This window comes from Myodes glareolus, chromosome X, assembly GCF_982192425.1.
Source record: "Myodes glareolus chromosome X, mMyoGla1.1, whole genome shotgun sequence".
NCBI lineage: Eukaryota > Metazoa > Chordata > Mammalia > Rodentia > Cricetidae > Myodes > Myodes glareolus.
The window spans coordinates 28,290,309-28,314,948 of record NC_142053.1 but is presented as its reverse complement, the minus strand read 5'-3'; the positions used below and the strand labels follow the sequence as shown (position 1 = coordinate 28,314,948).

At 43.1% G+C, this 24,640-nt stretch overlaps 1 protein-coding gene across 7 annotated transcripts in view; it reads left to right on the top strand.

Annotated features, from left to right (window-relative positions):
* Positions 1–2,814: 2,814 nt before the first annotated feature.
* The window catches only part of LOC125410709 (A-kinase anchor protein 17B-like), a 49,023-nt gene continuing 27,197 nt past the window's right edge, over positions 2,815–24,640 (top strand). For 3 of the 7 annotated variants that reach the window (XR_015736902.1, XM_048450402.3, XM_048450397.3), the window contains exons 1-4: positions 2,815–3,203; positions 8,937–9,007; positions 11,399–11,500; positions 23,369–24,137. Coding sequence is in view for 4 of the 7 variants with exons in the window: in XM_048450402.3 (XP_048306359.1) it covers positions 23,385–24,137 (753 nt within the window). In the remaining 3 variants the exon portion in view is untranslated. The remainder of the gene's footprint in view (positions 3,204–8,936; positions 9,008–11,398; positions 11,501–23,368; positions 24,138–24,640) is intronic. The other 4 variants (XM_048450398.3, XM_048450399.3, XM_085684949.2 and 1 more) reach the window with 4 other exon arrangements.

Genomic DNA, 24,640 nt, shown 5'->3' with positions numbered 1-24,640 from the left:
GTGTGTGTGTGTGTGTGTGTGTGTGTGTTGTTGGGTGATTGGTGGACATATTGAAGTCCTGAGTAGTTTAATTTCCAGCCCCCAACAACCAAAGCCAATCAGCAGCCTTGATGTCTGCTTGCCAATGCTAAGGAAGCAGGGTTATTACTCACAGCCTACTCAGGAGCTCCCGGTGGAAGCCTCCACTCTTACACATTTGTATTTGTTTGTATGTTATAAGAAAAGCTACACACAAAATGTACTACATGCTTAACACAGGGGGATATTCAACTCTAGATCTTACATGTTATTTACACATTATCTTACACATTTTATACCCCTGAGTATTTGACACATGGTGAGTGTGCATGACATATTTACACAGTGAATAAGACATTAGATCCGTGAGTTGTAGGTCAGGCAGAGGAGGATGGGGATCAAGTTTGTCTAGATTTCGTATAAAAGACGAGAGAGAATATAGCTCACGAGAGACACAACAGGAATTTCGGTTTAGCTGAAGTATACAGTGTTCTGAGATAGTAGAATGGGTAGGGATGAGGCTGGGCACGTGAGCCCAGGTTACCCAGGCTTTTACTTGCAGCACAGTGGGGTGGGACCTCAGAGAAGCGGGGGCAAGAGGGGAGTGGGAAAACATTAGCAACTGTGGTGGGCTGTAATGATATTTTGGTTTGTTTGTTCATTTGTTTGTTTTGATTTTTTGAGAGACAGGGTTTCTCTCTGTAGCTTTGGATCCTGTCCCGGAACTCACTCTGTAGATCAGGCTGGCCTTGAACACACAGTGATCTGCTAGCTTCTTCCTCCCAGAGTGCTGGGATCAAGGTGTGCGCCACCACTGCCCAGCCTGATATTTTATTTATAATCTAACAAAGTTTACATGAAGATCAGAGTGTAGAGATAATGGTGTCACACACCTTTAATCCCAGCAACCAGGAGACAGAGGCAGATGGATCTCTGTGAGTTCAATGCCACTCTGGGCTACACAAGATTGAATCTGTCTAAAAGAGAAACAGTTCACACAAAGGCCATCCCAGAATTTAGGATTACATCCTTTTAATCCCAGCACTAGGGAGGTGGAGACAGGAGTGGTATGGCTGGGCAGAGAGAGGAATATAAGGCGGGAGGAGACAGGAGCTGAGATGCAGTCTGAGAATTCAGTCTGAGGTTTTGTAAAGACAGCATTCAGTCTGAGGATTCGTAGAGACAGGATCGCCCCTTTGGTCTGAGCATTGGAAGAGGTATGAACTCTTTAGAGCTGACTGCTTCTCTGATCCTTCAGCTTTCACCTCCTGATAGCTGACTCTGAGTTTTTATTATTAAGACCGATTAGAAATCATGCAACATTAGAATTGCCTTCCATCTGAGTAATTAGGATTGCATTACAGTGGGCCTTTAAGTTGGGATGCAGTGGGGGACCCTATTACAATTTAGAGTCATAGGTATGGCATCTTCTGTGAAACAGACAAGGAAAAGGAGGTGTTAGGAGCCTTCCCAGCTGAAAGCATACAAATTTAGAGGCAAATTGGCTAGTTCATGGGCTCTGTGGTAATTGTGTAGAGAGGAAGGGGTTCTAAACATCAAGCAGAGGTGAAAATTTATTTAGGACAGAATGAGCAGCAGGGGTCTTGACAGAAGAGAGTAAAATTAACATCACCCCCCCACACACACACACGCACACACAGCCACACACAAACCAGATAATCAAGTAGAAAACTGTCCGGTAACAGCTGCAGCAGCGAGAACCTCCCCCAGGGAAGGAGTTGACAGGAAATCTACTAAGTGTCAGCTTTGTGACTTGTCACTCATGAAAGTGAATGCCAACTTGGAGAACTTGAAGAAAGGCCCTCTAGGCAAGGGTTGTGACCACCCTGGCCTTCTCTGGGCATAGAGCTAAGGAGGGAGGGCACATCAGCTCTTGGTGTCTGCTCTCCAAAGATGTATAGCAATTGGCTTACATTCAGAGAAGACCCTTAATTTGTGCCTTTGAACAACAGAGCCTGGAAGAGTGGGCCAGGAGAGTAGTCTTCAAATTGTTAGATCACCGTGGAGAAGGCCATTATTTATTTTTAAGCCAGAAGGCCAGAGACCCAACTGGCCATCACAGAGCCACAGGCCGAGTCTTGGTCCTTGGAAGTTTCCCAGCTTATAAGGGATGGACTCCTGTACTAGGACAATGGGCAGCAAGAAGAAGACAAGCACACAACCAGCGCGTATTCTTTCAGGTCCTTGCTGACTTTTGGATGGGGACAATCTGGTCAAGTGAGTGGCTGGTTCTCAGCTATAATGGTGGGTAACACTCTCTCCAGGCTGTTTTCTCTGTCTCTGTCTCTCTTAAATTGTGTGTACGTGTGCAAGTGTGTGGAGGCCAGAAGTCAGTGTTGGGTGTCTTCCTCATTGCTTTGCACCTTATTTTGTGAGCCAAGGTCTCTTGCTGAACCTGAAAGTCACCAATTGGCTACACTGGCTGGCCAGCAAGGTCCAGGAAGTTACCTATCTCCACCTCCTGCCCTATTCCTATTTCCCGGGCGAAGGGCTCACGGGTTCACCTTGCCACATCCCAACTTTTACAACTGTGCCAGGGATCTGATGTGGTGGTGGTTATAGTCTCTAAATCTCGTCATGGAGGGAGGTGAGTAAACCTGGACAAAACCTTGGGCTGGTCAGACCCTCGCAATGGTATTAACTTTGTTTCCAGCTTCGCTGCCCCGGAGGGGCGGGGTTACTAGAATGTTTGCTTAGGAGAAGGCGATTGGCCCTGGGGAAATCCAAGGGGCGGATCTAGTCGGTGGTTGCTATTGGTTCTGCCGGCAAGTTGAGGGATGGCAGCGAAGGGGGCGGAGCGCACGAGGAGAGATTCTGTACAAGAGCCCACCGAGGGGAGCGAGCTGGCAGGCTTGTGAGCCCGCACCCCGGCAGCCCCCCGCCAGGATCCAGGAAGCATCCACCAGGAAGCTCCCGGGACTTGCAGCGGGGCGTTGGCACGGGCACGCGCACTTGCGTCGCCGGCTCGGATGCGGCGAGGACGCCTCGGTGTCGCGACCTGAGCCATTCAACAGCTGGCCTCGCCCGCAGCAGTCCCAGAGAGCAACCGGGAGCGTTGATGGTTAACACTGCGGCGGCTGGAGGGAGTCGGCGACCGGAGCTGTGGCGGTTCCGCTATCCCAGCGGAGCCGAGCGCGAAGGTAGAGCGGCTGCCCAGGCGTCCGGTAAATGCACCCAGCTCTGCTTATCGACTAAGCGGCCGCGTCCTTCTGCGTCCCGGTTGGCCGGCCGCCCTGGCTTACCAGGGTCGTGGGTGCCTGGCGGGCAGGGCCGCGCGGGACTCTGAATGAACTGTGGGGTCCCAGGGGCCACACCTGGGACCGGGTGGCCAGGCCAGCACTAGCCGGAGTCTGGTTTTCTAGAGACGCCCCTGGGCTTTCCCCCTTGGATCCGTCAAGCTGCTCGCTCGGGTCTCGGTGTCGCACTAGGGGGCGCTGTGGCCGTTGCTGCAGCCGAGGTCACTGGAAGCTTTCCCTTAGGGTGCACTAGATTGCTTAAGGAAAGCCAAAGGATGTCCTCCCCGATGGATGCCTGAGCCAAGGGCTCTGGTTCTCAACCCGTTCCCGTTAACGGGTTAACTAACCACTAGCAAGGGCCAGTGGCCTCTGCCCTCTGTTGACGACTTCAGGAGCCTGAATCTAAACTTGAGGTTCCTAGTGTGGGTGGAATTAAACTGCTTCTAATTTGATCAAGAAAGCAGGGTCACCCTCAAAGCCTTTGGAGTGCAGTCTTGAGCTTGGGTGGATGGGCAGGAGGGTCGGGGACACTCATGCTGTGGCTACTGGTAAGCCTGAGCGTGTTGGTCACTGGGACTGGGTGCCTCCTTTACATTTATCAGCCACTTGTGATTTTATTTGAAGCCAATTACTCCTTGAGCACTTTTGAATGCCACTAACTCTAAGGGGTGACTTGGGTTGATTGGAACCCTGGAATCCAGCATGGGGGCCACCTGGGACTTATTATTTGCCCCAGGGTCTCAAAGATGGTACCCATTTTGCCCTATGTTCCTCCTGCCTCAGCCCTGATTTTGAAACCTCATACTGTTGAAAGAATGTAAGGTTGTGCAGTATAATTGGTAGTGATGACCTTTTCATTTGTGAAAATGTAGTTGTGATCTCTCAAATTCGGTTCTTTTGAAAGAGGAAATTTTAAGCATGTGAGATGCTAGTAGCCACATTTTCTGTGCTCTGTTTTTTGTATTCCTATGTGTGGAATGTGTTCTCTCAAAAGGGTGTTCTCTTCAAAACTTGAAGCATGGGGTAACTTACATGAAAGTATTTCTTACTTCAGTTCTTATGAAGCACACAGAACGGTGGAATAAGCCTCCAGGCACCGGTGCCCAGGGAATGCCAGCTGCTACACGCATGAGAGATGCATGGGGCTGACTTGACGAGGAATCATAAGGTAGAGGATAGGGCATGCAGAGACCCTCTTCTGCAGTAGGTGGACACCAGGATCACACCTGGAGTGTGCCCCTTTTGTCTATTTTTTGCTATCACACATTCAGGTAAAGTGTAGCCTTTTACTGGCTTCGTGTGTCATCTCCAGCATTAGAAAAATGGCTAGACTCGGAGCTTAGGGAATGTGGATTTGAAGATCAGGCAATACAAAATGGTGGTGGTGGTGGTGGTGTGTGTGTGTGTGTGTGAGAGAGAGAGAGAGAGAGAGAGAGAGAGAGAGAGAGAGAGAGAGAGACTGAAGCAGCGTTCTGCTGAGACTAGCTATGCATTTGTTTTCCAAGTAACTACCCCTGCTTTTGCCAGAGAAAGGAACTTTTGATTTTCAGAATGGAAAAACAATCTTACTTTAATTATAATTATAGAATTCTTTAAAATAAACAACATTTTTGTTAATCCTTTGGGAATTTCATACATACATGCAAAGTGTTTTCATCTTATCTACCCCCGTTCTTCCCCCTAATTCTTCTCAGATCTTCCCAATATCAAGTCCTTTAAAAAAATACCCTATATAGTGTTGCCTGTATATTCACGGTGGGGAATCATCCACTGGAGCAGGGTAGGCCCTTATAGAAAATGGACACTTCCTCCCTCCGAAGCCATTAACTGTCAGCAGCTGAGAGAAGAGTCTTTGCTGACTTTTTTTCAAGGTAGTAGTTTAAGAATTCAGGTCGACAGAGTTTTTTGTTGTTGCTTCCAGCATATTCATGGCCTTTAAAGAGGCTTTGAAGCTCACTTGCAGATGGAGGCAGGCTAATACCTGGGCCACAGTGGGAGCCATCATGGACTGTGTGGAATTCAGGAGGTTATTTCTCAGAAGAGGCAGTGTAAGAACTGGGGCATATAAAGAAGGAAAGCCAGTGACTATTGAGTAGCTGTAATAATAATAAGGCTCACATTAATTGAGTGCTTGGGGTTAAGTACTTGATTTGCATCATTTCATGTGATTCTTCAAAACTCATATATATGTATGCGTGTGTGTATGTATGTATGTATATGAGGAAAAAGTGGGCATGGTGGCTCATGCCTATTATTCTAGCACTCAGAAGGTGGAAACAGAAGAATTAAGGTCATCCTTGACTAGATAGAGAGTTGGAGGCTACCCTGAGGCACGTGACAGCCTGCCTTATACACATGTAAAATATAAAAAGAAGGAAAATCCTTGTAAAGTAAGCGTTAGTCACTATTAGGGGTTTGAGTAACTAGAATCCGAAAATTGGAAGTTTCAAACACTCCAAAATCTGTAACGTTTTGAATATTGTCATGATCTACAAGTGGGAAAGTCCACATATGCCCTCATATGATAAGGCGGCTGTAGACTGAAGCTGCAGTAAAAATATTGCATAAAATTACCTTGAGGCTACACAGAAAACCTGCACGGGAAACATAATTGAGCTCTGTGTTTCCACCCTCAAGATCCTTGTGATCGCAAACATTTTGGATAAGGGATACTCCACAGGGATCTTCTACAGTTCACAGAATTTAGGTAACAACCCAAGAAAACCACCTAGCTATTTGGCGCCAGAGGTGGGATTTAAACTCAGGACTACTTACTCTTGAAGGTAGTTTTGGCTGTTGTTATTTTTTTTAATAATTTTTGTTTCTACTTCATAACTGTAATTTTTTTATATTTATTTATTATGTATACAACATTCTGCCTCGTATGCCCACACGCCAGAAGAGGACATCAGATCTCATTACAGATGGTTGTGAGCCATCATGTGGTTGCTGGGAATTGAACCCAGGACCTCTGAAAGAGCAACCAGTGCTCTTAACCACTGAGCCATCTCTCCAGCCCCCTGTTGTTATTTTTTTTTTCTGTCACAGTTTTGTGAAGAGGACTTTGAAGGCTGGGTAAAATTTGTATTGGGAGGGGATAATTGGTGAGAGGCTGTGCATCTTTTAAAGACCTCAGGGAAGACTGGCTCTACTAGAATGGGCAAGTGCAGCTAGGGGTAAGATGCAGGCTAGGGGTGCTGAGGTAGAGAGGGTCTTGTTTTTAGTGCCTTGAGGGGAGTTTGGAATTTGATACAGTAATAAATCGAGGATGCTGAGAAATTCTTTATCTTGTGTGTGAGCATGTGTACATGTCACAGCAAAAGTGTGGAGCTCAGAAGACAGCCTCAGTTACCTTCCCTCACCTCTACCTTGTTTCACAGAATCTTTTTGTTCAGCCCTGGGCATGGCAGGCTAGCTAGCCTGGGAGCTTCCAGGGATTTGCTCACTACAGGGACACCAGCACTACCGACATGTTGACCACACCTATCTTTAGTAGGTTCTGGAGATCTGAACACAGGCCCTCCACTCTTGCATGGTAAATGTTTTACCCACTCACTGAGACATCTCTCCTCAGCCTGGCATGTTGAGACTCTTTGAACAAGGAAAAATGTGACAAAAGTAGAGCCAGTCATGTGGTGTGACCTACCAGGGTCCCTCCTGAACCTAGTTCTCTCTCCTTTTTTTTTTGAGAGTCTTGTTCAGGTGTGTGAGTATACTTAATAATTGTCTTTGTTATATTCCTAAATTCTTAGGGAGTACCAAATGTGTACAGTTGAGCAAATTCTTGCCTTAATGTGTAGGCTCTAACCTATGCTACTTGATTTTTGTTTTGTTTCATTTTTGATACGGGGCATTAACTTGTAGTCCAGGGTGGACTTGAACTGACAAAGATCCACCTGCCTCTGCCTTCTAAGTGTTGGGATTAAGGGTGCGTGTGAGCCACCATGCCCACTAGCCTATACTGTTTGAAAAAGCAATTAAATTTGGGGAAAGCCCACATTGAAAAGCTGCAGATCTCAGTAGAAATCAAGATCTTTAGCTTATCTTGAAATTCTAGAAGGTCTGGGTTGTTTCACCCACAAAAGTCAGAGCTTTCCAGATTGGACTCCTGTAGCTGGGGGGAGCTGAGTGATGTTCTGTCCGGTCTTTGCATTTCATTCCTGGTAGCCCTGTAGTCCCTGGACTCCTGCCCAAGGGAAACAAGCCCCACCTAGGAAGATTCCAATTGAAGATTATCTTCTTGCCTTACCATGTAATCAGGAAATTGTCAGCCGACCTCCCACAGCACTGTCTATGTGAAATGAACATAATCGTAGCATACAGGGATGCTGCAGACATTGTTCTTAGGAACTGAGCATCATCCATGGGCAGCTTCTTTTCCTCAGGCCTGGTTTATATTATGATACATTTTGCTGAATCTTTATTTTCTATTCTTTTCTTAGACTCCGGTTTTCTTTCTATTGCATACCGAATGAATGTAGGATCTGGGTCAAAATGTTATTTAAAAAAACCAGTTCAGGGTAAAAACAGAAGAAAAACAATTAAAAATAGCATGCTAGTTTGGAGGGAGAAAAGGGAAGGAGAAATGATGTAATTATATTACCTCAGAAATCAAGAAGTATTTGAAAGACTAGCATGCTAAAATTATTAATCTAGATCTCTGAAAAATTTAAATCTTTTGTGTATATATTTGTATGATGTATGTGTTTGTTCATGTGTGAGAGGAGTGTACATGCATGCTACAACACATGTGTGGCGTTAAAAGGCAACCTTGGATATCAGTCCTTCACTTCTACCTTGTTTTTAAGACAGCGTCTCATGCTATTTCCTATTGCATTTGTCAGACTAGCTGCCCCTTGAGCTTCTGAGGAGTCTCTGGCCTCTATCCCTCATCTCACCAGAGGAACACTGGGGTTATAGACACATGGTACTTGCCCAGATATGCATGAATTATGGGCATCTGAACTCACATCCACACACTTGTGTGGTCGCTGCTTGTATACTTTACCCACTCAACTATCTTGCTAGCCCTGAAAGCACTCTATGTTCTAGAAAGGTATACGCCACTTTGTGTTTGCACTAGACAACACTATGCCACTCTGTCCGGGAACTGCAGAGCATTTAGCATTAGTGGCCCACTGCTTACCAAATAATGTTGATGCTCCTTCCTAGGACAATTGTTATGACAACTAAAATTGTTCTTTTTTAAAAAAAATTATTAGATTTTTAAAAAATATTTTTTAAGAGCCATGCATAGTGGTACACCTATTATTTTTTTTGTTTGTTTGTTTGTTTTGGTTTCTCGAGACAGGGTTTCTCTGTAGCTTTGGAGCCTGTCCTGGAAGTAGCTCTTGTAGACCAGGCTGGCCTCGAATGCACAGAGATCTACCTGCCTCTGCCTCCTGAGTCCTGGGATTAAAGGTGTGCGCCATCACCACCTGGCAATCTAAAATTGTTCTTATGCACATACCATTCCTCTTGAAGGGAGCAACTGTGGCACATTTAAAACCTACAAAGCACATTCTCGAGTCTGACATTCATTTCTTATGAACAAATGTTGATAGTATCCTTGCTATTCTGTGGCACGGAGTGTTCTAGCCCTCTTCTGGCATTTTCTGCATCACATTCGAGTCATTTGTCCTAATTTCTCTCTCTTTTTAGACTCAGGTCTTTGAGAGTGAACTCATTACGACTCATCACTCCAGCTCCCAGTGTGTCTGAGTAGGTGATTGGTAGGTACACCTCCATTACTCTCGGTGTCCATTAGTGGTAGCAGCTCTAGTCTAAAAGGGCATGCTAGCCCACATTACCATTGTACCCTTGGCTTCGAGATACTGGTATCCGTATTCTAAATCCAGAAGTAATACCTTTGAAAAGGAGTTGTCGGGCAAAGTTTCTGTTTAACTCGGCTTTAGCCTTATTGAGTTTCTCCTGTCTTCTAATTGTCCTAGGCTCTGAGGTGATACTGGGAAAGCAGACATGCAATTCTTGCTCTCACAAAACTTACAGTTGAGGGAAGAAAGGAAAGGAGATGCAAACCCAAACACATTATGATTGGGTAGCACTGATGTGAGATCAGCGCTCTTTTGGTTGTTCAGGGATAGCATCTCTGAGGAGACTAGACTTTTGAGTCAAATCCTCCTCCCCCCAAAAAGGAGTCAGGCATGAACAGATCTCGGTTGGGGCAAACATGTTCTATAGAAGAGACACAGTGCGAAAGCCTTAAGTGTTATAGCTAATGAATGTATGTCCAGTAAAGAGGCCAATAGAACTAAGATGGAGAATTCAGGAGGGGACAAGGAAGTGAAATGAATTGAAGGAAGCAGGCTGAGGCCATATTTCAAAGGTGAGAAGTTGAGATTTCCTTTAAAGCCACTAGAGGGTTTCGAGCAGATATCTGACATGATTTGGCATAGGGTGTTTTAAGTCAGGCATGGTGGCACATACACAAGACACATTACGGTGAGCAGGAGGATTGCTGTGAGGTCAGCCTGGGTTATATTTTGAAGTTTAGGCCAGTCTGGGCTACAGAGTGCATGCCTGGCCCCAAAAATATGCAAAAGTTTTGATTTTAAATCATGTCGGCACTTACCTAGGGATGGAAGCAGAGAGGCTAGTTAGGAAGGAAAATGATTCAGGTTAGGGCGATGAGGCACTAGACCTAGGAGGTAGCAGCAATGGGGAAATGGGTTTGGAATATGTATTAGTGGTAAAGGGATTGAAGTGGAGAGGAAGGGAGGATAACTGGAAGGTTTTCAGCCTGATCCTCTGGGTGGAGGTGCCTATACTCAGGAAAGTGATAATTACTGGGTGGGAAGGAGCTAGTGTGAAGTGGAGGGCAGGTTTGGGGTTGGGAATTAAGAGTTCGGGTGCACTTGTTTGGCTGAGATACCAAGGAAAAATTCCACTGGAGACAATGAATAGGCAGTTGAATATGAATCTCAGGTTGGCAGAGCTTCAGCCCACATAAAATTAAATGCAAATTAAAGGTGCTTCGGGGTGCCAAAATATACTAGCATAGGCATCATAGCTAAAATGATAATGATTCAGTGTGAGCAGGGCTGGAAAGGAATCAGGCTTAGTAATTCTGTTGATGGCCTGATTCCTTGGCTTGATGTTCCAGGAGAGCAATTTGACAATAGGTAATGAAGCTGTAGACGATTATTCCTGACCTTTGTCATAGTGTATTTTGAAGAAATAATTTTAAAAAGCTTTGTACAGAGCTTTTTATGCTAAGTGCTCATTCTTATAATAATAGTCTAGAGTAATGCTCTTTTTAAAAGGGTAGTGCTCTTTCAGGGGGAAAAAAAAGAAGCCAGGCATGATGACTCCGGCCTGTAATTCTAATAGTAAGAGGGTGAGGCAGGAAGATGGTGAGCTCAAAGCCAGCCTGGGCTGCACCATGAATTCCAGGCTAACCAGGGCTGCATCGGGAAACTCTATCAGGGGAAAAGGAAAACACAGATCCCTAAAGGGAAGGGAGAGCTAACTGTTCTGGTTTCATTCTGTGACTGTGATAAGACACTATGACAGAAAGCAATTTAAGGGAGGAAGGCGCTTATTTGGCTTCCTGCCAAGTCCCAGTCTATTCTTGAGAGACGTTAAGGTAGGATCCCAAGACCGGAATCGGAAGCAGAGACCATCAAGGAGGATCGCTTGCTAACTCACTCACAAGCTCGTGCTTAGCTAGCTGTCTTCCATAACCCAAGACCCATTGCCTAGGGATGGTGCTGCCTGTAGTGGGCTGGACCCTCCTACATTAATTGATAATCAAAACAAGTCCCCACAGACACACCCCATAGGTCGTTCTGATCTAGGAAACTCCTCAATTGAGGATTTCCTCTCAGGCAACTGTAGATTATAACAAGTGGGCAGTCAAAGCTAAGTAGGGCACTAACTAAAGCTCCGGTCACCCCATATAGAATCTCTCTGTATATGATTTTTGCATATCAATCTCTGGGATTGTTAGGCAGGCAGGTGCAAAGCTTGCAGAGTGGCAGTGTGTGGGTGCAACAGCGTAAACCTCACAAGCTGTCCGTGGTGAGCATGATAAACATTTGTGTTACTTAAATTTGTGAATTACTTTATTCACTTTTGACTTTGTACCTGTTTCTCTTTGACAGTGTCCCCGCCTTAGGATGCTACAGCACAGTGCTCATCATGAAGAGTTCCCATGAAGCGTGGCCTTTGTGATATTCCCTTCTTTGACACATTTCCCACATAAGGTATTGGGTAATATATCCTATTTCATGGGACTTGGATTCAAATAATTGCATCTTGGCATTTTAGAAAGGTTGGGAGCCATGCACTCAGAAACCCGAGTACACGCTGGTGTAAAGGTTACTTTCGGCCCCTAGGTGGCGACTGATGAGCAGGAATTTTGCCGGTAATTTCAGACTGAAGGTCGAAGCTGCAAAACACTGACAGTGTCGTGATAAGCATTTCCCACAAATATTACTCAGATTATTCAAGAAGTGAAGCAGGAGCCTGGCAGATATTCAGCCACATTCCTTTCAGTCCCCTCTGGCCTCCCCCGCCCGTGTGAATAAGAGAAAGCAGTTAGTCTGCAGGCAGCATCGTGGTAAATTAATCCAGGTAGAAAGCAGCTTTCTTGGCTGGAGGCGTTTGGGAAAAGGTGTTTCCCAATAAAGAAGGGGGAAAAAACTAAAGGACTTGTCAGACAGGTCTGCTAGCTGCCTTGTGCATATAGTTTTTTTTAACTAGCTTCCTCCTTTACTATCATGGGCTCACTCTTATATCACAGCAGGACACAGAATCATATAAATACAGAATTCATTTTTTCTTTGCTTACTTATTTATTTACGTATTTGTTGGTTGTTTTTTGAGACACGGTGTCGTATATCCCAGGCTGGCCTCAAATGGCCTCAGATTCCCTACATATTCAAGGATGTTCTTGAACTTCTGGACCCTCCTGTCTTTCTCTCCCGAGTGCTGGGATTACAGGCTTATGGCCACGATGCCTGGTATATGTGATGCTGGGAATGGGGCCCACGGCTTTGCGCATAAGGAAATCAGGAAATTAATTTGCATTGAAACAAATTAACGAGTCTGATTTTCTCCTTTCCTGGGTTCCCTCCCGTCTCCTTCACATCCCCTCCGGTTCCCTTTTGTTTGGGTTTTTGTTTTGAGACAGGATCCTCTTATATATCCTAGGCTGGTCTTGAACTAGAGATCCTTCTGTGTCTACCTCCAGATCACTGAGATGACAAGGCCTGTACCACCATGCCTGACCCGTTTTCTTTGTTCAAAGATTCTAATTCCCCACACTGAACTCTGCCTTGTAGCTGGATCAAAGTCATGGTAGAAGAGAAACGATTCTTTTTTAGAATTTCATTGTTGCAAATCTGTCATTCCTGAATGCTACAGGTCTCTAAAATCCCCTTCTTTTCTGTCCAGAAAGCCCCATTGTCTTATATGAGTTCTTTCAAGCCACCAGAATCTGGGCATTCCACAGAAGGACATAAATTGGCTATTATTGTAATACTGAGTGCTGCTAAGTTTAATGATGTGATTTTGACATTATTCAAAGATCAGAGCACATGGTCAGTCTCAGTTTTTGAAATGATGTTTAGGTTAATGATGTGCTGGATATGTGAGCATCTTGACTAAAGAGCTGTGGAATATTTATATTTGATCAAGGTTTACTGGGGATTCTGTATTTGCCAGAAGATTGGAGATGGAGTTAGGTTGACTTGACTCAAATAAGCGTTGGGTGTCCTGCTGATTTCCATAATGTGTTTATAGAATTTTGTATGTCTTAGTTGCCTTCAAAATGACATCCTTAAGGTTCAAATGCCTGGAGAATAAAGGCAACAAAGAACTACTTTGAGAGAGACTTTGAGTTGTGTAGATTGTCCCATTTTTTTCCTGCTGCTGCTTTTTGCATGTCCTTCATTCAAATGGCCTTGCTGATATTCTGACTGCAAATGACTGAGAATGGGAAAAAAACAAGGAGTGGCTTTTGACGTATATTTTTCCTATGACACAAGTGCTTTTAATCAAAGCCAACTTCACTAAAATTATATATATAAATATATATTTATACATGAAACTATATATATAAAGTTTATACATATATATAAAATTATTATATATACATACACACACATACATACATACATATATATTCCATGAAGTATCAGATAAATTTCTCTAATCTGTCCTGAAATAAAAGTACTGGAGTGGCTTTGGATGCTGACTCCAGAATTTGTGGAGTTGGCCTTGTGCTGTGAGCATCTCTAGTCTTGTACCCTCATCCCTAAACTCACAGTCGGCTGTTACCTAGCCAGCTTTGCTACTACATAGAAGCAGGGAAGAGCAGACGGTGGAGGATCAGATGGCTTGATGGGTAGAGAAAGCAGTCGTGTTTCCTGGAACTCTCCCAGAAATGTTCTGTTTTTGGAAGCATGCGTGTGAAATATTCTAATAAAGTTCTGGCTGCAAAATAATACTGGTAAAACTGGGTGTGGTGGCGCACACCTTTAATCCCAGTACTCAGGAGGCAGAGGCAGGCGGATCTCTGTGAGTTCCAGGACAGCCAAGGACACACAGAGAAACCCTGTCTTGAAAAGCCAAAGCAAACAAACAACAACAAAAAGATAGTGGTGTAAGCATTATTGCGCAATTGGAATGTTTTTATTTTAATGAATGAAGCCACTTCATTTTAACTAGCTTGCAAATGAAAACATCACACAGCTGGTTTAACTTTCTGCCCTGGCTTTGCTCAATGATGGATTGTGACCTGGAAGTGGAAGCTGGAAGGAAACCCTTTCCTCCACAAGTTGGTTTTAGTTTTTGGGCAGTGTTTCATCACAGCAACAAGAATGCAAACTAAACATACATTGGCACCAGGAGTGGTGTTGCGGCTGCTATGGACCTGACTGGCTGGCTTTTTTATGCCTTTGGACTATTTTGTTGGAGGATTGAGGAGGATTTTGGCACTTTAAACTGAAAAAAAAAAACATTGAGTGCTCAGAGCTTGGTCTAGTGGGAACTTGGAAGATAAGACCATGAGACAATGGAGGCTTGGATTGTGAAGTTTCAGAAAGAAGCAAATACTATTGAGGCCATTTGTGTGATATTTTGGATAAAGAATCTGGGATTGCTGGTCAGCTGGGGCTGAGGAATCAGTTGTGATTAACAAGAGACCAACATCACTAAGGTGAAACCTGTTTCACAGAGACAATGGCCGCTAGTCAGCTGGGGCTGAAGACTCAGTCGTGATTAATAAGAGATCAGCGTAATTGACGTGGAATCTTCTGGCAAGTATTTTCTCACAGTCAGAACACAAAAGCTGTGATTCAGGGGATCCAAGTTGGCATCTCAAGGTGACAGCTGAACTTGTCAGAGTGTAAAAGTTGCCTGTATGGTACTGGTTTGAAGGCATGAATGGGGCCTGTCGGGCAGCTGAGGCTTGGTGCCTTCTGGCAGGTTTGGAGTTACTCCAGGAAGGCTCTGAGAGGCCACTGGTGAAGGGTAAGCCGCAGATGCAGGGGAGACCCCAGAATGTTAAAGATTCCAGGATTCTGGACAGGCCACCAAGGGCAGTGGAAAGTGTGAAGTGGAACCTGGCTAAGCCTACCGGACAAGGTGTGCGTTCTACAGAGAACAGAGATTAAGCGGGTCTACCCACACCCTTTGAAGCTCAGGAGATCGTAAGTGAGTTCCAGATGTCAGACTTTGAGCTCTGCTGTGGATTTTGGTCTTGCTTAAGTGTGATTTCTCTTATGCTCTGGTTCTTCCTTTTTGGGATAAGTTTTTAAACTTGTTTTTTATTTTGTAAGAGCCCACGGAAAAGTGGCCTTGAATTTTTAAAGCACTGAAAACTTTAAAGACTAGAGGATTTTTAAAGTCCTACCGTATTTTCTATTATGATATTAACATGAGACCTTGGAGACAAGAAAGAAAATGTTATGATGTAACAGCGATGTGTTCATGTGCCAAGTCGATAAGGAATAGAGTGTCCTGGGTAATTATGATTGCCAAATCAACACAACCCAGAGTCACCCAGGAAGAATGGAACAGCCCATTAAGGAATTGGCTTGATCAGACTGGCTGTGGACATGTATGTGGGGCATTGTCTTGATGACTAATTAATGTAGGAGGGCCCAGCCATCTGTGCATCCTATCAATCCCCAGGCAGGTAGTCCTGAGCTTTGTAAAAAAAAAAAAATACTGGCTGGGTGTACGCAGTGAGCAGACCAGTGAGCAGCATTATTCCATGGTTTCTGCTTGAGTTTCCCCTACAGTTTCATGATGGACCATGACAGGGAAGTGGGGCCCAAACAAACCTTTCCACCTGGGCATCGTATTTTATCCTAACAACAGAAAAACAAATTAAGACAATGAGACAAGTTTAAGTTTTTTTTTTTTAATTTCAACCTTTTTAAATTTCATGGAGATGCTAATCACAACATTGTTTGCGTGAGGATGTGGTTTGTACTAGACTCTTAAACCTCGTATGAGTAACCGGTCTATGAGTATGACAGAGATTGAGGAAACCGATGAGAAGAGTTCATTAATTCTACTGTTACTGTCAATTGAAGTAAGGCTTCTTTTCTGTTCAACAAATTTATTTTTAAATTTCATTTTTCTGTCTTAAAAAAGTAAATCATCAAATTCACCCCATTCCTTTCCCCTCTGATTCCTTCCTCAAAGGCTCCCACCAATATTCCCTCCCAACTGAGTCTGCTTAGAGCTGTCAGTATGTGCGTGGACCATCTCCTGGGGCACGAGTAGCCTCTCAGGGGCCACACCCCTTAAGGAAATGGACTCACCATCTCCCAGCAGCTCTCAGTTGCTTTTAGCTCCTCAGCTAAGGGAGCTAATGATGGCTTGCTGACTGACTGCCTCTGCACTCCAAACTGGGAGTTTTGTCTGGCTTGATCTTGTGCAGATTTTATGTGTGTTGTCACGATGGCTGTGACTTCATGTATGTTTAAAAAATTATTTCACTGCAGATATCCACGATGTCTAGCTCTTACAATCTTTTCACTCCTTTTCTATGATGGTTCCTGAGTCGTGGGAGAAGAGGGCATAATACAGATATACCTTTTAGATCTGAGCACACCATTCTCTTCCCTGCATGTTAACTACTTGTATGTCTCTGCATTAATACCCATCTACTGCAATAAGAAGCTTCTCTGCTGAAGGTTGAGAAGTGAACTCATCTATGGGCATAAATATAAGAACTTAGGAGGCAGTTTATTGTTGTTGACTTAGCCAACAGTAGTAAGTTCTCCCCCAGCTACAGTTTCTTGGCCCAGTTAACAGTACCAAGCATGGATTTAATCTTACTGAGCTGACTTAAATGCAATTGGGAAGTGGTGGGTTAATCCTATCATGTTTAGAATCACAAGCTTCTTTAAACAAAAAGCTGGAATGCAAATTTTCCTTTTAGAGTCAGTTTTAGGTATTATAAAGTTTTAAGTAATGTAAGTAGCCTAATAACTTGATTAAAGACATTCCACTTGTCTCAGTATCTGTATTTTGATAAATATATAACCAACTCTCTCTCTCTCTCTCTGTGTACATATAAAGAACATTAAGATGGACGCTTACTGACATTTGATCTCAGCACTCAGGAGGCAAACAGAGGCAGATCTCTGTGTTCAAGGACAGCCTAGTCTACAGGGTGAGTTCCAGGATAGCCAGGGCTGCACAGAGAAACCCCGTCTAAACACACACACACACACACACACACACACACACACACCACACACACACACACACAGCTAGAGATCATTAAAAAAGACAGAGTATGTGGGAAGAAAATTAAAAAGTATTTTTAGACCAATTTTCAAGAATAAAGTAGGATTCTCTAACAGATTTAATTAAATAAGGATTGGCACATTGGCCTCGGAACTGAGAAAGTACTCTGATTTAGAGGAAAGCAGCTGCTAGCTTCTTAATATATAAGTATTTTAAAAGAAATATCTATTTTTGTTATTTTACAAATTAAATAGGTTGTGGACCAAATGCTTTGCAGGTAGATGAATGATTGCCAAAGACAGAAGGAGGGTTACTAAAAGGCACGAGAAAATTTGTGAAAATAATGGTTGTTTCTACTATCTTGACCATGGTGATAGTTATTCTGCAGGTGTGTATACATGTTTCAAAACTTAATAAAATGTGCACTGCTGACATTTGTTCAGTTTATGTTAAAAATGGGTTATTACGGATCAATTGTGTCTCATTAAAGCAGTCTTTGTGTGTTGATGGTACTGGGGATGGAATCCAGGGCTGCCTGCGTGCTAGGCAAGCTTTCTCCCGCTGTGCCACATTCCTAGCCCAAATCAATAAAGTAGTTTTCAAAAAAATGACCTCTGAAACCTATGATATAGCTAGCACCACAGTTGCTGAGTGATCCTTTTTTTCTTAGAATCCTACCCTAATCTCCTGGGCTTCAGTCATGACTTATATAACCTTCAGTGATGGAGTCAGATGCTAGTAAGAGCACACAGAGGACTGCATTGGTTTGGGAGGGGACTGTTATTGTATTAATTTCTTGTGGCCCTTTTCTAGGCAGAATATCTTTTCAGACTTTATGTATGTGTATGTTTGTAGGCATACATACTTTTTACATTGTTTTATGAGTTTATTATATTGCTCTTATGAGAACACTGTGAGTTATTCGGCAGCATTGTTTCCTCTAAAAGCTATCATTGGTACTCCATCTTCTCAGCAAGTATTCCTCCCTCCCATCTTTCTCTCTTACTTCCTTTTTATTCCGTCTTCCCCTTGTTCTCTTCCCCTCCTTGTTTATTTTTCCTTATTTTTAATTAAGAATCTTTCCCTGCAATATATTTTGATGATGTTTGCCCTCCCCTAACTCCTCCAAGATCCTCCCCTTGTCCCTGTGCACCCAACTTTTTGATTTCTCTCTCTCTCTCTCTCTCTCTCTCTCTCTCTGTGTGTGTGTGTGTGTGTGTGTGTGTGTATGTTCTTCTGTGTCTGTGTCTCTTTCTGTCTCTCTGCCTCTGTTTCTCTTTGTGTGCCTCTGCCTCTTTCTCCCTCTCTTTTTGCCCATCCCTTAAGGAACAGGCGCCACATTGGACTTGATTGTTTGTAGCTATGTGCCAGGTGTTACACTAATTGCCCACGGCGTTGCTATAGCACTGGAAACATGATATACGCAAATATCTGACTGCTTGGTATGCCCCAGGTCCTTGACAGCAATTGAGAATCAGCCCTCTCAGTCTGTAAAGTAATTTAAGATGAAATATCCACATGTATTTTATCTTAGAACTATCTAACTACCTGGAGAAGGTATAGGAACAACTGTTTTTGCTATAGCTGTCACAGGAAAATTGGAATTTCAGAATCTGAGTTGTGACAGTTTGAAAGGGGGGCCATTTAAAAGTTAAAAATTTTAATTGGCACATAGTTTTAAAACTCAAAAATAATTATATATATATTCATGGTACACAAATTGACATTGCAGCATATGTATGCAGTGCATAATGATCACATCAGGGTATTGATGATACCTCCATCTCCTCAGACATGCATCATGTCTTTGGGTGGAGAAGTTTTAAAACCTGACCTACTGGGTATTTTGAAATACACAATTATTTTTCTTATCTCTAGTTACCCTCCTGCTTTGTCGGACAGTAGCAATTACCTCGCCTAGCCAACTGTTCTGTATGCACACTAACCAGAGTCTCCAGTCCCTCTTCCTCCATTCTTCTCATCCTGTGCTAACTACTATCCTCCTCTCGATTTCTACGGAAAACAAGTATTTAGCTTCCTGGTGTAAGGTACTGCAATATTTGCCACTGCATTCCTGGCTTAATTAGCAAACTATTTCCTAGCTCTAGCCATGTTGTGAAGATGACAGGATTTCGTTCTTTTTAGGGGTTGGTAATATTCCATTGTGCTCATATAATACATCTTCTTTAGCCATCCACTCATGCATGAGCACCCAAGTTGATCCCATACCTTGACTATTGTGAATAAGGCTGCAGTAAGCATGGGGACGCTGATGCATTTTTGACATACTGACTTCATTTCCTTTGGAAGTATGCCCAGTTAGGAGGCTTCTGGGTCATATTCTAGTTCTGGTTCTGTTTCTAGTGTTTTGAGGAGCTTCCATGCTGTTTTGCCTAAGCCAGTACCCTGAAGTACTTTCCTCTATGATTGTCCCAGTAGGCTCATGTCTTACATGTAAGTATTTGTTCTATTTAAAGTTGATTTTTGTATGTGGTTTAGTTTCATACATAATAGATAAGATAATGTTAATATATCATACAGTGTGTGTGTGTGTGTGTGTGTGTGTGTGTAGTTCTCCAAGGATCATTTATTAAAGATACTTCTCCAAATGTATATTCTTGGTGCCTTTTAAAGAAAATAGTTATTTCTGAGTTCTTTATTCCATCGCGTTGGTCAAGCTGTCTAATTTCATGCTAGTACTGTGATGTTTGGGCCACAGCAGTTTCATATGGCATGTTTTGAAGTCAGATATTATTATGCCCCCGGCTTTGTTGTGTTAGCTCTTGTTCAGAATTACTTTGGCAGTTCAGGCTTTTTTTGCAGTCCATATAAGTTCTTTTTAAGAGTGTTTCCTTTTGTTTCTGTGATGGATGTCTCTAGTATTTTGAATGATGTTGCATTGAATCAATAGATTGCATTGAATAGTATATCTATGTCACAGTATGGATTCTTCCATCCCAGGATCATGAGGCATCATTCCAGGCTGTTGTCTGTCCTCTGTCCCTGTGTCTTCTTCTTCCACCCACTGTGTGTGTGTGTGTGTGTGTGTGTGTGTGTGTGTGTGTGTGTGTGTGTTTCAATTTCTTTTTATCAGTGCTTTATAGATTTTATTGTAGGGTTCTCTAACCTCTGTGGTTAAATTGATTTCTAGGTATCTCTATAGGTATTGCAAATGGCACCATCCTCTTGATTTCTTTTTTCAGTTAGTTCATCGTTGTATGGAAATGTAAGCTAGACGTATTGTTACACATCTTCAATCCCAGAACTCAGGAGGCAGGGGCAGGTGGATTTCTGTGAGTTCAAGGAATTCAAGGCCAGTCTGGTCTGCATGAGTTCTAGGCCAGTCTGACCTACATGGTGAGCCCTTATCTCAAAAATTATAAAGCAAAAAGGTTTATTTATTTTTATTTTATGTGCACAAATGTTTTGCATGCACATTGGTCTGTGCACCATGTGCGTGCCTGGTGTTTGTGGAGACCAGAAAGGTGCGCAAGAACCCGTTTCTGGAGTCGCAGATGGTTGTGAGCTGCCGTGTTGAGTGCTAAAAACCAAACTCCTGGTCCTCTATAAGAGCAGCCAGTGTGCTGAATTGCTGAGCCATCTCTCCAGCCCCCAGTACTAACTTTTGTATATGATTTTGTATTCTGTAACTTGTCTATCAGTTCTAACATATTTTTGGTTGAGTCTGATAGAATCTTTAGGCATTTGTATATGTAAAGTAATGTTATCTGCAAATGGGAGATTTGACTTCCTCCTTTCCTACTGGATATTTATCTCTTTCTCTTGCTTAATTGTTTTAACTGAGATTTTTAGAGGCCATATAAAAAGTGATCGCCAGTGGGAGCTCATGGACTCTGGGCTGACAGCTGGGGATCCTGCATGGAACCAAACTAAGCCCTCTGAATGTGGGTGGCAGTTATATGACTTGATCTGTTGAGAGGTCCCTGACAGTGGACATACCCTGGGTGCATTAAGTGACTTTTTGGAGCCTATTCCCTATGGTAGGATACCTTGCTTAGCCTTAATACAGAGGGGAAAGGCTTGGTCCTGCCTCAACTTGGTATACCAGACTTTATTGACTCCCTGGGTGGCCTCACCTCCTCTGAGGAGTGGATGGGGGATGGGATAGGGGAAGATGGGGAATGGTAGAAGGGGGCGAGGGGGAACTGGGGCTAACATGTAAAATTTTAAAAATTTTAAATAAAAAAGTGATTGGCAGAGCTGGAGAAATGATTCCAATTAAGAGGATTGGCTGCTCTTTCAGAGGACCCAGATTTGATTCCCAGGACCTACACGATGGCTCACAACTGTTTATAACCACAGTTCTGGGGGATCTGATTCTCTCCTGGGGTCCATGGGTACTAGACATACATGCAGGCAAACACCCATGCAAATAAAGTAATAAAATAAAATTTAAAATATTCATTGTCAGTAGGTCTTCTTGGGAAAATTAGGTTGTTCTTCATAGTCATTCATTTTTTTCCCAAAGCATTCTGGATTTGATTAAATCATGTTAATGATTTCTGAATATCAAAGTCAGGGGCTGGGATATAGTTCAGTGGTAGAGTACTAGTCTAGCATATGTAAGAAATTGGCTTGATTCCCAAGCACCACAAAAATGATCTCTATTAAAAGAATTTAGGAATTAATTTCCTTTAATGCTATCTAGAAGAATATAACCTAGACTTTGAAATTAATCTATGATAGTAACTATTTAAAATTCTTTTTGTCATCAGTATAATTTTGGGAGAGATGTCTGTTAAGGTATTTTGTCTATTTTTCTTTTGGTGTTGAGATCAAATTTAGGGCCATAAATATGGTAGGAAAATGCTTTATCTCTCAGCTACATCCCCAAACCTGTTCGGCTGGTCCATTTAAATTGTTTGTGTGTGTGTGTGTGTGTGTGTGTGTGTGTGTGTGTGTGTGTGTGTGTGTGTATGTATGGGGGGGGATACGTATACAGGAGTCCAGTTGCCTGTGGAGTCATATCCCCTGGCGTTGGAGTTACAGGCTATTTTTAGCCAACTGAACTGGGTGCTGGAAACAAAACCTGGGTCCTCTGCAAGAGCAGTGTGTACTCTTAACATCTGAACCCTCTTTCCAGGCCAGTTTGGCACATACTTACAGTGTTTGAATGTCTATTGTTCCAGCACTATTCATTGAAAGATTATTTCTTCATGCATCCATAGACATTGTCAATTTATTTCTGAGTTTTCTGTCCTGTTCCCTAAATATATTTATCTTTCCTTTGAGTGCCATTTTATCCTAATGGCTGTGGTATTATATAACTTTTGAAGTCGGTGGCCCTTGGACATTGCCCTACTATCCTTCAATACTGAGTTAGTTATTTTAGGTTCTGTATTTCCATATAAACTTTAGAAATTTATTGAAATTTTTGAAGTAGGGTCTCATTATGCAGCTCTAGCTGGCCTAGAACCCTTTGTGTGAGCCAGGCTGTCATTGAACTCACAGAGATCTGTCTGCTTTTGCCTCTAAGTGCTAGGATTAAAGGCACAACACACTACCATGTGCTGGCCTTAGAATTTATATTTAATCCAGAAAATAACTTGTTGAGATTTCTGTTGGGATTATGTTTAATATACAGATCTAGTTGGACACCCATGTTCTTTCGTTGTTGTTGCTGTTGTTTGCTTTTCTGAGACAAGGTTTCTCTGTAGCTTTGGAGCCTGCTGTGGAACTAACTCTGTAGACCAGGTTGACCTTGAACTCACAGTTATCCTCCTGCCTCTGCCTCTCACAGTGTGCGCCACCACCACCCTACAGATCTAGTTGGAAAGAACTGGCATATTGAGCCTTCTTACTGTCTTACTGCACATTCTTAGTTCTTGGATATTTTTCATCTGAGTTTTGTAGTTTCTTTTGTAAGATCTTATGCATATTTTTGTTAGATTGCTACCTAAGAATTTCCAGGATTTGATGCTAATGTAAACACATCTTGGTTTTTGTTGTTGTTGTTGTTGGGGAAAGGGGGTAGCTAAGACAGGGTCTCATTCTGCAGTTCAGGCTGATCTGGAATGATTTAGGTTAAGGTGGTGCCTCTGTTTCCCGAGTACTGGGGGTTGCAGTTGTGGGCCACCATACTTGGATTGGCATCACGTTTTACATCTCGAATTCAGCTTGTTTGTTGCTGCCCTATAGGCGTGCTATTGCCTGTTTTGGTTAACCTTCCATCCTCTAGCCCTACTTATTCGATTCAAGAGCTATAAGATACTATTTCAATTCTACTCATAGTCTATTTCCCTCTCTCAGTTGTCTCTTAAGTCTAGGAATACTAACACTATTTCACAGTCCACATCTGTTTCGCTCCATCTCTATTAAATTTTTCTCTTTTGTCCTCTAAGGTGGTGTGAGGACACCATGACAGTCACAGTGGTTTATGATAACTCTGAGGCAACAGAGCTCTGTGCTGCTCAGCACCTCTACCTCAAGCCTATAGCAAAATTAATGATCAACGTATTGCTCCCAGAATGTATAGAATCCGTGAGGCCCTTCTCTAACTGGGAAGTTCTTGACCAACTGAAAAGTTTGATTTGCCCCGACCAGTTCACCACAGTGCGACTCTCCAAGAGTACAAAAGACTTCATCCGATTTGAGGGTGAGGCTGAAACCCGAAGTTTGGTTCAGATCCTGAAAGCCAAGTTACATGGGAAGATCATCAAGCTAAATGGTTTGAAAACGGACTTAAAAGTAGTGGCTACAGATGCCCAGGGAGAGTGGGAACACTTCCCCAAAGAGAAAGAGGCCTCGGTGATTGCGGGAGCTGAAGAACAAGACCACGCTAAGGGTCCAGATTCCATCTATTTTGAAGGCTTGCCCTGTAAGTGGTTCGCACCTAAGGGTTCCAGCGGAGAGAAGCCCTGTGAAGAGATCCTTCGCATAGTCTTTGAGAGCTTTGGGAAGATCAAGAATGTGGATATCCCCATGCTTGACCCCTACAGAGAAGTCATGACAGGTGGGAGCTTTGGGGGTTTTAACTTTGGCTTGCAAACATTTGAGGCCTTTATCCAGTACCAGGAGTCAACTGACTTTATAAAAGCCATGGAATCCCTTCGAGGCATGAAGCTCATGCTTAAAGGAGACGACGGCAAGGCTCTGGCATGCAACATTAAGGTAAGAAGGATCCAGACTTCAGTTTCCATTGTTGAAGTGATCCTGAGCCTGAGCTCTGCCCAAGCTTTGGGAGGGCAGTAAAGGATTGGTTGTGCCCCCCACGGAACTGTTTCATATGAGTATTGTACTTGACCAGTTGCTGTGAGAGGGAGTCCTGAAGTCTGAAAGCGCAAGGAGAGCAGTTCTCTCCCTCGTTCCCTTGAATCAAACTTCTGAAGGTCTGTGTGCTTTGCTTTCAAAACCAGCCTGTCTGTCTAGGCATGTCACTTCATTGATGTCTGGAATTGCTTTGGTCATCTTCCTATTTTATTTGCATTCATCAAGATTTATTTCAAGATCTGGAAACATTTTGACCTATCAAAATGGAACTACTATATTTTTTATAATATATAAGCACAATATTAAAAACTTTAAAAATATGCACAATTAGCTAACACCTAAATAATATACTATATTTTTTTAGAAAGCAATGGCTATTTAGCAAAATATAAGGCGCCAAAATA